The sequence below is a fragment of the Fringilla coelebs genome (genome assembly GCF_963513975.1).
Source record: "Fringilla coelebs genome assembly, chromosome: 1".
Classification (NCBI taxonomy): Eukaryota; Metazoa; Chordata; class Aves; order Passeriformes; family Fringillidae; genus Fringilla; species Fringilla coelebs.
Window position 1 is genome coordinate 144,668,612 of NC_140028.1, and position 13,690 is coordinate 144,682,301.

Below are 13,690 nucleotides of genomic sequence, written 5' to 3' on the forward strand. Positions count from 1 at the left end.
TATCTGGGACCTTGGTGCTTGATAATAGTCAGGCTTTAGAAACATTTGTGTGTATGGTGATCTTGGTGCTTTGAACTTTATTGGAAACTGTTTATTGAGTGACCTGTATTATGATAGAGCTGCTTTCATGGATGGATTTGTGTTTTAAAAAGTAAACTTTTTGTGGAATTTAATTCCTTGGGAAAAAGGTACATCTTTGTAAACATAGGAAGTAAGACAGATACTATCTTCTGTTCTTGATATGTATTTTGGACATAAAAAAGCTGCTGCCATTTGGAGATGGAAAGAACAGGAAAGGGAAACTGGTTTGGCAAACACTGTTGGATGCAAAGACACTTTTATTACCTTTTGTTGGCAGTTATCTCCTCAGCTGGGAAGAGGGACTGCTCTCAGCTGGCCTGACTTTATGAAAGCTTTGTGAGCATGTACTTAGGCACACTTTGTAACCTGCTATGATCTTCCTGATGAGAAATGTTTGAAGAGTTAACTCAACTGCAGCTCTTTCAGGACAAATTGTTCGCTGCTTTTCCAAGAAGCTTTTTAGCCAAAATGATTCATAAGAGACCTTTACTTAGTCTTCCAAAACACCATGAGGTAACCATCAAAAAAACCAGCACCTCCAGGTTCTTTCACAGAAGAATTTCAAAATAGCATGAGGTTATTGGCTATGTGTTTATTTCAACTGTGTGCATGACTCTTAAGAACTTAAATTGATTTTAAAATTTAAGAATAACTAAAGTCAGGTGTTCTATCTCCTATGGAAAATAGGAGATTTTAGAGTGCTGTGTGTAAAATTATTTCAAATTCAGAAATTTTTTATTTCAAAATGCCTACGTTATTTCAAATTTAGAAATGCTTACATTTGTGTACTGATGTGCTTAGAGAAGGGTGTAAAGAATAAATGAAGGATGTGTTAGTGATTCATCTGAGTTAAATGTTGATATTGTTTGAAAAAGATCGTTTTAGTGAAGTATTAAGTGAGGAATAAGTGAATAAAAATGGTCCAAAATGTGGAGTATCAGAAGGAAGTCATGGTATCTTATATGCAAAACAAGTAACAAGAATATATCCACCTCTCCTTCCTCCTCTCCCTCAAATCCCCAGGAGCTGGGAAGAGGGGTAAGCAAATGGAAGCAACTGATTAGTCATCACTGTTTTTCTGGGTATACTTTCTTGTTTTTAAAAGACATTTATACTGCAAATAATTACTAGCAGTATGCTAGCTTAGTATGGACTCTTAGACTTTCCAGTAGCTTGCCTGCTCTCTGTGGTTCCAGAGATGCCCAAAGGGACAGTTTCTACCAGTAGCTGTGGCTGTAGTAGTCTGAAAGCATGTTTGCCATTGAGCCCTCTGGAAGAGGTCTCAGAGAAGTTCTGATCTGCATATTTAAGTAAAGTGAAATAACTTTGTTACGTTGATCTAAAAGAGTCTGACTAGTGAAAAAACAGGGAGAGAATATTTTAAGAAGGTTCCTTCCAAAAATGAATATTGATGCTCATGAATTGTATCAGTACATCTGAATTTGAATTGTAAATTGAAATTATTCCTATCTATATATATTTTAGCCTGAAGAAAGACAAGTGAGTATTGAATATAACCTGATGTCATTTAATTTTCAGATGAGCAAGAGGATGAAGATGCCATTGTTAACAGAATATCGTATGTATAGCTCTTCTTGGCAGAACTTCTTTTCCTGAATGTATTGCTATGATAGGAATCTTCTGTGCCTCCAAATAAATAAGAATCTATTTGAAATAATTAAATGTATCTTAAATAGATTGCCAGAGTGTCAGGGAAAAAGATTTGGTGTAGTGGCACCTTGAGTTATGAAAAGTGTTGTGAAAGTTTCGTCTAGGCCTTTTTTCACCTGTAGTTCTGCTGGTAGGTATGAAGTTGGCCAGAATATTGCATGAGGACCTGATGCAAGAGGTGGAATTGAGTGCAAGACCTGCATTTAGGTCTCTGAAATGTGGGTGTTTGGATAGGAGTGTTGTAAGTGGCCACAGCAGTCAGTGGAAGGGACGCAGTGGATCCTGTGAAGAAAGTTAGCTCTCTCCGAAGAAGGAATCTTTGATCAGTGTAAAAAAGCTGCAGAAAGGTTACAAGTGGAAGACAAGCACTTGCCAGACCTTCTGGTCTGCCAGCAGCTCTCTCCTTATCCTCTTGCTGTGTAAAGTTAGATATGAATATCTCCTATTTGAGTATGCCTCAGGATGTGCAGAGCTGCTGTGGCTGTTGCTGCCCTCTCAATTGGCTGAACTGTGTGAATTGGCTCCTTCTGTGTTCCAGTGTTCTTGGCTTCCCTGGTGCTGCTGGCATCCCCTTGGAAGGAGAGCTTGGAGAAAAGTGTTGTTGTAAATAGAAAATGTTCTTTTTTGTTTCAGCCTAAGCTTCTTTAAATGTGCATGTTATTTTCCTAAAAGCAACTACTCTCAAATATTTGTAAATAGATTATTCTTCACGTGACGAATTGTCAGGACTTGAGGTGTGGAGGGATGAGGAAACAAAGGCAAAGGGCTGGAGGACTTTGCTGCAGTTTGTTAGGTTTCCCAGTTCTGGCTTAGAATACTTAAACATCCTTAAATAAAAGAAAAAATCTCAGAAGCCAACAACAACGACAGAGTATTTCTAAAGTTAAAATTACTTACTCATACTTTATTTTCTAAGTATTGTATGAGTGAAAAATGGATTTGTAGACTACTAAGGAAAAGTAAGATTTCTGCAAGCAGCTTACAGATGCTGCTGTTGTAGGGGTGTTCTATTTATTTTGTCATGCAATTTTGCATATTTCTAGTTTTATTATAGCATTAGATTAGTTCTGTAAGAAAGTTTTGTTGATCTTATTTTTTTGAGGACAGTTCTTTTTAATGCCACAAGATGGCATTTGGTGTAAGTTGTATTTGGGATCTGAAAAGAATAAGCTTAAATATTTGCAACATTTCTTGCAATTTCTGTATATTGACTTTGTATCTATGAGATGAGAACTTGAATAACTCCTTTGTGAAAAAAAAAACCAACTTCTTTTTTTTAGTTTGGTGTTCAAATATTTATGTATAATTGTACTTACTCTTTAGTTGTTAGAATGTTACTCTGCTTTTAAAAATTGTGCTAAGAATGTAGAAACTGAATTTTTTTTATTGTGTATGTGTCTGTGTGGGAAGTTAAGACTGACAGAGAGGAAAAGATATTTAATGAACTCCAGAGTTTAACTTCTGGATTACAAAGGAATTGAATGCATGTATGTGCCAAGAGAGTAATCACGACAGTTGGTAAAAACAAATTATTTATATTGGGTTCAGTAAACTATTTTGAATCTGCTTTTTGTAAGTCAAATGTTTTGGAAATCCCAGTTTCTCCTGCCCATTTACAATATAAGAATGTGTTGCCTTTAGACACTGATTGCCAGGTAGTTTAATTACCTTTTTTCCCAGCTGTTCAGAGCATGTTGGTGGTAACAGTGGTACATTTCTTTAAATTTCAGGCTGTTTTTGAGCACCTTCACTCTAGCAGTTTCAGCTGGTGCAGTCCTGCTTCTACCTTTCTCAATAATCAGCAATGAGATCCTGCTTTCTTTTCCACAAAACTACTATATTCAGTGGTTAAATGGCTCACTAATTCATGGTTAGTACCCAGCATAATTTAATTAAAATGAATGTCTTCATTATACATGCACAGATATGTCCTTATTTTCAAACTGATAACTCATTTTCATTTAATATGCTAATTGTTAATGTGCTGTTGGTTTTGCTGTGTGTGATATATCACAAAAGTCTGTCTTAACTGTTCTGTCCTTTTTTTAAAGAATTATGCAGGCTTGATGGAATTAAACCAAATTCACTGCTTTGAATATTAATGTAAATAAGAGCTACTAGAAGCTAACTTGAAACATGCTGTTCACACTTCTTTAAGTTAGTGCAAGATTCATATACCTTTCTCTTTATGGTGATACCTATCAATTTATTCTCAAAATAAAAACATGTTTTAAGAAACTTGCTAGCTGTGGGCAGTCCTGATGAGAGATAGTTAAATTCAGCTGTTGGTGATTTATGTGCAAACAATGAAAATTGTGGAATCTAAGTATTGTGATAAAGATGTGCAATAAAATAATTGGTGAAAACAGGACATTTTTTCCTAGGTTTGTCTGCAGAAAGTATGTCCACTATATGAATCTGTTTAATCTGGTACAAATAATTCACAAGTTAACTGTTAACTGTGGTGTTCTGTTTAGTCTTGTGAAGAGAAAGCAATTTGGCTTTGGAGGCTTTTTCTCTGAAAAGTGGATGCTTTTTGCTTAAATATCTAATAATATTTAAGCAAGTTCATGAATTCATACATAGCAAATTCATGAATTTCCAGATCCCTGACTTGCAAGGATTTTTTTTTGGGGGGGTGGGGGGGTGGCAGTTGTTTTGTTTGGTTTTTTTGCGGAGTGAGAGGTGAGAAGTGATGTTTGTAGGACATAATGGTATGATTCTTCACAGCAGGGATGGTTGAACAGTGAAAAAGGCACTGGGAGATCTTGTAAGTGTTTGGAAACCCAGGTGGCCAAAGCCCTGAGCAGCCTGATGGCACCTGCAGTTTGGCTCTTTAAGGGCAGGTCAGGCTAGGTGACTTTACAGGCTCTTTCTAGTTGAGTTATTTCATAATGTGTTTTGTGACATGTCATGGAGAATTGCTAATTTGCTATGTCTACTACATGGGAGAGAAAAACCCCAAGCTTAATAAATGTTTTTACATGGATTTAGCTGCTCAGAAATTTATATTCTATATTCCCAAACATGAGAAAAAAATTATTGGAAGATAATCCTTCCTTCTGAATCTTCTTTGGGGAAAGGGCCGTAAAATCCATAAGAGACTGAAAATTATATAATAACCACTTCAAAAATTTTTACTGTCACTTGCTGCTTCAGAAAATTTGGGTTAGTAAGACATCTGTAATAGTTGCTGTTAAATAGGAAAGCTTTTGAATTTGCCAGTGACCATCTTTCAGTGTGATAATGTTGGAAAATACCTCTTTATGGACACACGGTATAATTTCTATTTGGTAGAACAGAAATTCTGCCCCTTGTTAGCAGTGGCTGACACGGAGGGGAGTTGAGGATTTTGGCGTTTCCAGGAGCGCATTGCGAGGACGAGGTGCGATCCGCTGATGGAGCTTCGGGCGGCTTCGGCTCGGGGCCGCTCCCTGCGCTCGGGCTCCCCCGCGTGGCGCTCGCCGGGATCGGAGGAACCTGCGCGGCTCCGAGCGCTCCCAGCAGCGGCGGCCGAGCTCAGAAACGCTCCCAGCCCCGTCATGCTCTGCCTACACAGCCTTCACCTGTGGTTTGTGTACTGCCTTGAAAGTGTTGGCAAATCGGAGCACTTGTGTTGCTTTAAAACACTTTTTTTCTAAATTTATGGTTTACAGCTATTATCTGATGTACTTGAAGCTGACACTGAGGGGTTTTATTCTGTAGGTTGTTGCGTTACATCTGGCAAATAAAAAAGCAGAAAATATATGCCCGACACTTTTGAAGCTAGGCAGAAAGACCAAATCTGGATCCAGTATAAACACACTTAGCTAATTAATACATGCTGAACTAATCCAGGACTAGTTCTGACAACGGTGTTGCCTTGTGCTGCTTTTGGGTACAACCACCAGGTGGGGGTAAAACGTAATGAAACTGCCATGAATAAGAAAAATTGAAAATTGCTTGGGGTCTATCTGTTTGCCAAAGACTGAGAAATTTTTAATTTTTATGTTTCATGAACTTGTTTTATGGGGGACAGTCTTAGGTCACTTCAAATGCAAATGAAAAAATTCTAATTGACTGCTTAAAGATTTTCTATATGTTGATGTCAAGTGTCATGCATTTTTGTGATGCAGTCAGTATAGTAGAAAATAATTATTTTTCTGTGTCTATTTTAATTTGATTTCTGAACTATCAAATTAAGATAAGAAGTAGAGAAGATCCTTACTTTGAGGAAAGTGCATGTGTCATTCAGCAGCAGAACAGCACTGCTCTTGTCTTAGTCCTAACTTTATGTGCATATTGTAACTCTGTAGGTTAACATTCTGTAAATATTTCCTATATACAACTAATGTGTAAATTTCTGGATTTTAACATTTTAAAAATCACCCTGGATATGCACCAGTCTCCCCTCCCTTAAAATGCTCAATGTTCTCTGAAGCTCCTAAGCACTGTTTTCTGTTGTAAGATACTCATGTAATTGAGCTGCTGAAATTAGGACAAGCAGGTATTCAGCTTTGCATTAGGTAACCGAATGCACTCTGTCTTCAGTGAGAGAAAACTGCTGAAATAAGACTCCTACCCCCATCAAGTTGTATTTCTACTCTTCCTCTGGTGTCTTTTTTAGGGGGGAAAGAAAAAAAAGTGCAGACTGCTGGAGTTAATGTCCCCTTGTAAGGGCTGTTAATGACATTCCTGCTGATGTTGCTATGCCTGAATGTTTCTCGAATGGTAACAGGAGCTTCCTGGCAAAGCAAATTGAAAAGGAAAAATCCCCCTCTTTGTTAACTGGAGTTTAGCCACCTTTAGGCACTCTGTTTTCTTTAGCAAATGAGTGTTATATTTCACGCATCTTTTGGAATTTTCTTGTTTTGTTTTCTGTAGCCTGTTTGGCTGAGTTTGATTGCTGGTGTCCTGCTGCTGTCAGTTGCTGAAGCTCACTTGGCCCCCTATTCCCCTCCACCTTTTATTTCTCCTTCAAATTTGAATGCTGTCATTTAAGAAAAAAGGAAATGTATGGTGGAAGCATTTTTCAGAGGGACTAGGCAGAAATCACTGCTTGCTAAGTTTTTTACACTTGGATCTAATTAAGAAATTTCTCTTGATAATGAATACCCCAGACATCCAGTAAATGTCTTTTTCCTTCCCTATTCTTTATAAAATAGCCAGTTTCAAAGAGGAAAAAGAACAAGCCTGTACATGGGAAGAAGTAAACAAACAGGGCTGTTAGTTCAAATTTTTTTATCATGGAGGAATATTCTTTTTTGAGTGAGATTCAGGTTATACAATACAGTCCTGCAGAATTATGGATGTGTGTGTGGTTTGGGGAAGGAAACCTGTTTTTCTCCACAAACTTTTTTATTAAGGATGCAGAACATGTGACAGTAGTTAGACCTGTTAGCCACTAAATTGCAGATAAGCTTCTGCTTTTATAAAGAAGATACAGTGCATCCTGCACAACTTCTGATAGGATGATTGATGATGGATTCCTGTTTAAGCACCAGAAACTGGCTGTTCAGAAAGTGTTCCACTTAGAAAATCTTAATAGAGCAGATAACTAATCTGTTAGGCTATCACTTCAGCTTGTTTTCTAAACCCTTTCTCTTCCTGCAGATGTCACATGTGTCTTACAGATGTCCTTGTTGTAGTCAGTTGTTGATTTTTCACCTAGATTGCAGAATGGTTGAGGTTGGAAAGACCTCTGGAAATAACCTGCTCCAGGCAGGGTCAGTCAGAGAAGGCTGCTCAAGGCCCTCCACTTTTAGATTTGAGTGTGTTGAAGGATGGAGATGACAAAACCTGTGGGCAACCTGTTGCACTGCTTGAGTACAGTGGCAGTGGAAAATATTTGGGAAGTTGAGTTTTTTTTTTTCTTTTCATGAGTAAGTAAATTTTCCAGTTTTTCAATTCATGCTCATTGCCTCTTCTCAGTTCAGTGGATACCACTGTGAAGATCTGACCCTCCTTTCCTTTCTTCCTTTCTCATCAGATACTTATATACATGGATAAAATCTCCCTAAGTCCTCCCTTCTCTGCTCCTTGTCCATTTGTCTCTTGTTGAGATTCATCAGAGTTGCAGGACACTGCTGCTCCCCATTTTGTCTCTTGAGCAGGTTTGCTGGGGATGTGCCATCACCCAGGTCCCTGATGAAGGTGTTTCACCCAGCCATCAGCCCCCTAGGGTGTCCATTCCACTGCTGATACAGCCCTGGGAGCCCAGAAGCTCAGCCACTGTTCAGTCCACCTCAGAGTCCACTGACCTTGCCCATACCTCTTTAATTAAGCTATGAGGGGGTTCATGGGAGATGATGTTGAAAGCCTTATAAAATTGAGATAAAAATATCTGCTGCTCTGCTTTTGCCTACTGAGCCAGTCATCCCATTGTGGAAGGGTACTGTTACCATGATGTCTTCTGATTTGGAGGTGATGATGGCATTTGTGTACTGCTCATGCTGAAATCCATGGTTTGCTTGGAAAAATATGGGAGAAAGGGAGTATACAGAACTGGATTTTGTGAGATTCAGTGAGAGTAGTAAAATACTTCTGTCCTGAGAACTTTTGCAGTGGTTCATTGTGGAGGTGGTACACCTGAGCTTGCAGTCTGTCTCCCAAGGTTTCACACATTTGCTGTTGAAAGGTAAGTTGTATCCAGGTGTTGTTTGAATATCATTATGCAGAGAAAAGGATATTTTTCAGCAGTGACCTGTAAATAACTATATCCATAACCCCCTGGCACTTGTACATATATTAATCATTGTTATATGTGAGGGAGGAAAATGTAATATATTTAACTGTGAAACTTATATTATAAACTTCTTGTTTATTGCAGGTTTGTGGAATCTTGCCTCTCTTTTTTCAAATCTATGTTTATTTGTGTTGATGCCCTTTGCATTTTTCTTCCTGGAATCAGAAGGATTTGCTGGCTTAAAAAAGGTAGGAAAACCCTATTAAATACAGAGTAATTGCAGTGTACACTTTAACTTTCAGCCCTTGTTTCTGATGAAACTGAAATTACAGATTGGGGAGGATTTGGTGCTGGCATGTGTGTGCTTATGTGCTTATGCCACATTCTGGCACAGGCCAGGTATACAGGGGGAAAAAAGGCTCCTTAAAAGCCATTTGCACTGAAATAAAGAAAAATACTTTTTTAAAAAAATGAAGTTATTCAATCAAGATTTTATTTTTTGGAAGATGATTCTGTTGGGATGTTAAAAGGAGAGAAGGTTCAAGAAATGCATTAGAAGTAAAATAATAAGGAAAAGGAGGACATGTTTCTTGCTAATGGGAAGGGTGGTTAAATAACAGATGACTCCGAGAATACAAGTTTAATTTGTGAATTTTAAAGATTACAGACATCCCAAAAAAGGTTCAAATATGATCAGTATTAACAATAGTATGTTAAACATGTCTTAAAATATTCAGCTTAGTTGAATATATTCAGGTTGAGATTGCTGAGTATTTCAGTGAAGCAAGGAACTTGGTCAAGCAATTTTTGAGCAATAAGGTGATAATGATTGTAATAATACGTGAACTAAAGAAATACAGTGAAAAATTACTATAAGGGAGGGACATCAAAATTAATTTCAACTCATAAATATCAAATACATTAAACTGGAATGACTGTCTGGGGACCAGTTGTAGCACTTTTCCATTAATCTTTATCATCCACATGATTACTCTTTTGTTTTTAATGATACTACACTTGAGGGAATTCTGCTCCCTTTGGATAACAATTGTCAGAAAGCAAAGGGTCTTGGAAAGTGATCTTGAAATCTGAAGAATAAAATGAATTAAAGATGGATGCAAAAGACTATGAGTCACTGAAGCATGGCATGTAATGTAAAGCCACAAAGGAATAATTGTGTTTGGAAGGAAAGCATCATTCCTGGTTGCTTTGACAGGAACTGGCATGAAGGCAGTGAAGTTACCATTTTGGTTCTTGGTGGGATTAGGGAAAACTCAACTGAAGTGCTGCTTTCAAGTTGAGATTTTTGGGCTCACTTGAGAAAAAACAGAGGACAGCAAAACAAACAAAAAACAACTTAGGAACTGCTGTGTGAAGGAATATTTTAATTCAGAGAGAATAATGTGGAGAAACAGAGATGTTATTCCACAGCAGAAGGTACTGGTGGATTATAGCCATGCAGCTAAGTTACAAAACACTTGCAGGGCCTGGCCCAGGTGGTGTGTAAATGTTGTCTGGTGTCACCTGGGCTGAGTTGATGCTCCTGCAGCATTGCTGTGCATTGACCAAACTGCAGAAGTAGCCAGGTCACTTCAGTTACGAGTTTGGGTGACCAAACGAATGCATTCAGCTTCCAAGGAGTTTGGTGATGGGCTCCTGTGTTTAACTCATCCATCTTGACTGGAAAACATTTTGTTCTTCATTCACTTCAGGTATCTGCAGGCCTGAGAGGTTTTAGCAACTCTGTCCTTCTAGTTTTCATGTGGAGGCCACCCCGTTTTCCTTTTGACACTTAAGTATCTAGCCACAGCTAATATTTATCTTTTCTTCTTAAAATATGTTTAATGATTCCAGTGGGGTTTGTGTTTCCTGCAATCCAACAAAACCAAAGATTCTCTTCATTAGCATACTGGGTAAGGTCTTTCTGCTGGTAGAGTTCTGTTGGTTCCAACAGATGTTTTGTGTATCCCAGCTACATGAAACTTTTAATAGTTAATATGTTACTTTTTTATGGTAGTGGCTATCAATAAACCCCATTCAAAATCAGTCAGATCAGCCACCATTGCACATTTATGCTTCAAAGCATTTGTGAGTTGAGATGGGTAAGATAAAATCATAATCTTCTGCAGATGCCAGGGAAAAGATGATTTTTGGTGCTTTGAAGTTTGCTTCTTCATGGAGGCAGATGAGATCAGATTTTAGTATCAAAACCCACCTATTGGAGAGGAGGAAATTCCATTTTGCATTTTTTTTTCCTTTGAGTTCTGGATGTTTTTGGAACATCCTGGAAGCCAAGTGTGATCCCTGGTACAAATACTCCAGGCCTTTATGCAAGTCTCTTCTATCTCACTGCTCTCTTTAAATTATCCAAAATGGATGAAATTTTTTTGCCAGTTTGGAGTGAGCCTTGAAGCTGCTAGTCAAGATTCAGGCATTGTTGGATACTGTAATATGAACATACCTTGTCTTTGATTGCTTTTCTTGGAAAGTAAGAGGCAGATGGCACTTCTGGACTATGGTGATAGTTAAAATTAAATGTGCTGTTCTTTTCAGATGCTGTTGTAGATAAAGGATTCTACTTGTAATAATTTCTAGATATGTTTTAAAGAATTGCATCACATAATTGGGTGATTAGAATCTGGGAAAATTCATGATTAATCAAACTCATGATTACATGTAAAGTTTTCAGTTCTAGCATCTGCGAAGGAAGGGTATTTCCCATCAAGTTTTACTTTCAGTAGATGTTTGTCATGTTTGTTACCTTTTTCCAAGAAGATTTTGAGACCTTCATTACTTTATAGAATTTTGGTATTTGAACAAATTATTTTGTGTACATTTTTAGAAAAAGTCTCATTTTGTCATTCATCGCATCAAAGTCATGGACCAGAGAGATAAAACGTTGTTCAAATGCTATTACTGTTCACTGGAAAAATCAGATTTTAGTGATCTCAATTTAAAAGAACATTTCATACATTTGGCAAAACTTATAACATTTAAGAGAAGAATGATGTACTGTAAATGTGAAGACATTCAGTAAAGAGGTTTGGCATGGATCTTTAATCTTTCAGTTGGGAGTTGGGAAAGCAGTTGGTTCTAGATACCCAGCTCAGATAAAAGTTTGGATAAAAAGACTGTTCCAGTGGAAGCTTTTATGCAGGTCATTTTGTCATTGAATTGCCTTAATCATAATGATTAAATAGGTCACTTGGGATATAGGTGTGTGCACTGAAGATGTCTATTTGAAGGTCTTACTATGTCAATTACTTGTTGGACTTCCATAAAAGTTTTGAAAGTGCATAATTAAAGTTCATTCCTGAAATTGAAATGATTTTTTCATTTTTAATGGATGTCTTTGTTCAGATTAAATAGCAACAGTAATTTTAGTCATTATCACGTGTGGGTCTGACTCCTGAAGGTTTTAGCCATCTGTTTATCACAGACTGTGCTATAAAAGTTGATTTTATGTATTGACTGTTATGTGATTTTTTTTTTTTTTGCAAGCTCTGATATTTCAGATAGCTCATAAATTACTATTGTGAGCTTTGTATAACTTTTCATTCCATGTTCCTGAATGCTCCCTTAACTGTTCTGAATCAGGATGGGCTTGATTAACCATCTTCCAGTTTCCCATGGCCATTTTCCCTGGCTGCTGATATACTTGCTAAATGGCACATGACCCCTTTTAGAGGCTCACTTGGCTTCCCCGGGGCAGCAGTTTGAAACAACCAAGGGCTTACATACTGTGCAGAAGAGGGAAATAGGGAAATGAGTCACTGGCCATGGATGGATGCAGTGCTGCACTGGAGTTCAGACTGATTCTCTGCTAGTTGTTCATGAAATTCACTGTGGGAATTCAGAAAGGGCATTTGGGCCTGAGAGGGCTGACCATGCCCTTGTAAAGAGCTTAAATGCTGCTCTTTGCTCTCGTTCATTTCCATTGAATGGCACTTGAACAATTCTGATGTCAGGGCAATAATAATAATAATCCAGCCAATACTAGAGCTGTATAATATACATATGTATAGGATATGTATGTCTCTATGTATCTGCCATGTGTGTATGTATGCACACACATTTTTGTGTGTGGATTGGATTTTTCAAGACTTTGAATCATAATACATTGCAACTCAGCCAGTGCTGTTAACTGAGCTGTTGGTGTACCTGATATCACTTTAATTGCTCGCATCAGTATTAAAAACTGTTTTGCTTCTTTCTCTGTTCGTCTTGTCTTCTTTTGTAGAGACTGTGCATAAAGTTATGTTCTAGTTCTTTGTCACTGATGTGCTCAGATTGTAGTTATGAAACAAAGTTGTCAACAATGTTTCTTAATGTCAGAATTAACCTCATTCTTTATCATTCCCTTCAAAAAAGAAAAATTGTGCTATTAGCAATTGAGTAGGTCACAGTGCTGGTGTTTCCATGTGTGGTAACAGACTGCACAGAAAATTACATGTGTGCTGCTGTGTGAAGGAGGCAAACATTTTTGAGGAGATAATTGCCATACCTTTTCTTGACCTTTAAAATATGACCTTTCTCTTGATGTAACTTCAATGGAAATTTGTATTTATTTGAAGTTGACAAAGAGAAGGATGTTTTGGAGTAATTTCCTTTTAAGAAAATACAAATAGTGCAATTTACTACTGTGAGAAACTGGAAAAACTAGGTATTGCATAATCACAAGTGTAGAGTTTTAAAAAGGCTTTATGAAGTATATTGCCTTAATACTGATCTTTGAACTTGTAGTCATAGCATAAAGTTTAACATGAGCGACAGCAACATCCTGACCAATTATCCAAATTATCCAGACATCCCAAAATGTTCAGAACACAACACACAGAGTCTGTGGATTAAGAGGTTAACTCCTGGAACATCAAAAGAAGTGCATGATAATAAAAACAAATAGTACAAAAATTTGAGGTAACTTCCTTGCTTAATTAATTAGGTAGACCAGGTGGAAGCGAAGAGGCCAGAGCTGGTGCTCAGAATGTCTATAAAGCTGAGCAACATGACAGCACAATGGAGGAGGAACAAAGATTTTTTTAATATACTTCTATCCTGTGTCACAGTTTGAAATTGTCCTGGTTTATGTCCCTTTTGGCAAACTTACATAAAAGTGACCCTGTACTGTATTTTATGACCAGATGACTTTTTTCCCAGTGGCTAATTTGTATCAGACCCCCATCTTAAAGAGACACAGAAATGAGTAGGAAGTCCAAGCCGGTTTGTCTCAATGAGCTTTCATTGCATGCTTTCATTATTTTTGCTCGTTTTTGC

At 37.5% G+C, this 13,690-nt stretch overlaps 1 protein-coding gene across 3 annotated transcripts in view; it reads left to right on the forward strand.

Moving 5' to 3' along the window:
• The window catches only part of LMBR1 (limb development membrane protein 1), a 68,344-nt gene that overhangs the window by 15,751 nt on the left and 38,903 nt on the right, over positions 1–13,690 (forward strand). For 2 of the 3 annotated variants that reach the window (XM_084204030.1, XM_084204031.1), the window contains exons 3-5: positions 1,621–1,660; positions 3,483–3,622; positions 8,561–8,664. In XM_084204030.1, the coding sequence (XP_084060156.1) occupies positions 1,621–1,660; positions 3,483–3,622; positions 8,561–8,664 (284 nt within the window). The remainder of the gene's footprint in view (positions 1–1,620; positions 1,661–3,482; positions 3,623–8,560; positions 8,665–13,690) is intronic. The other variant, XM_084204032.1, reaches the window with a different exon arrangement.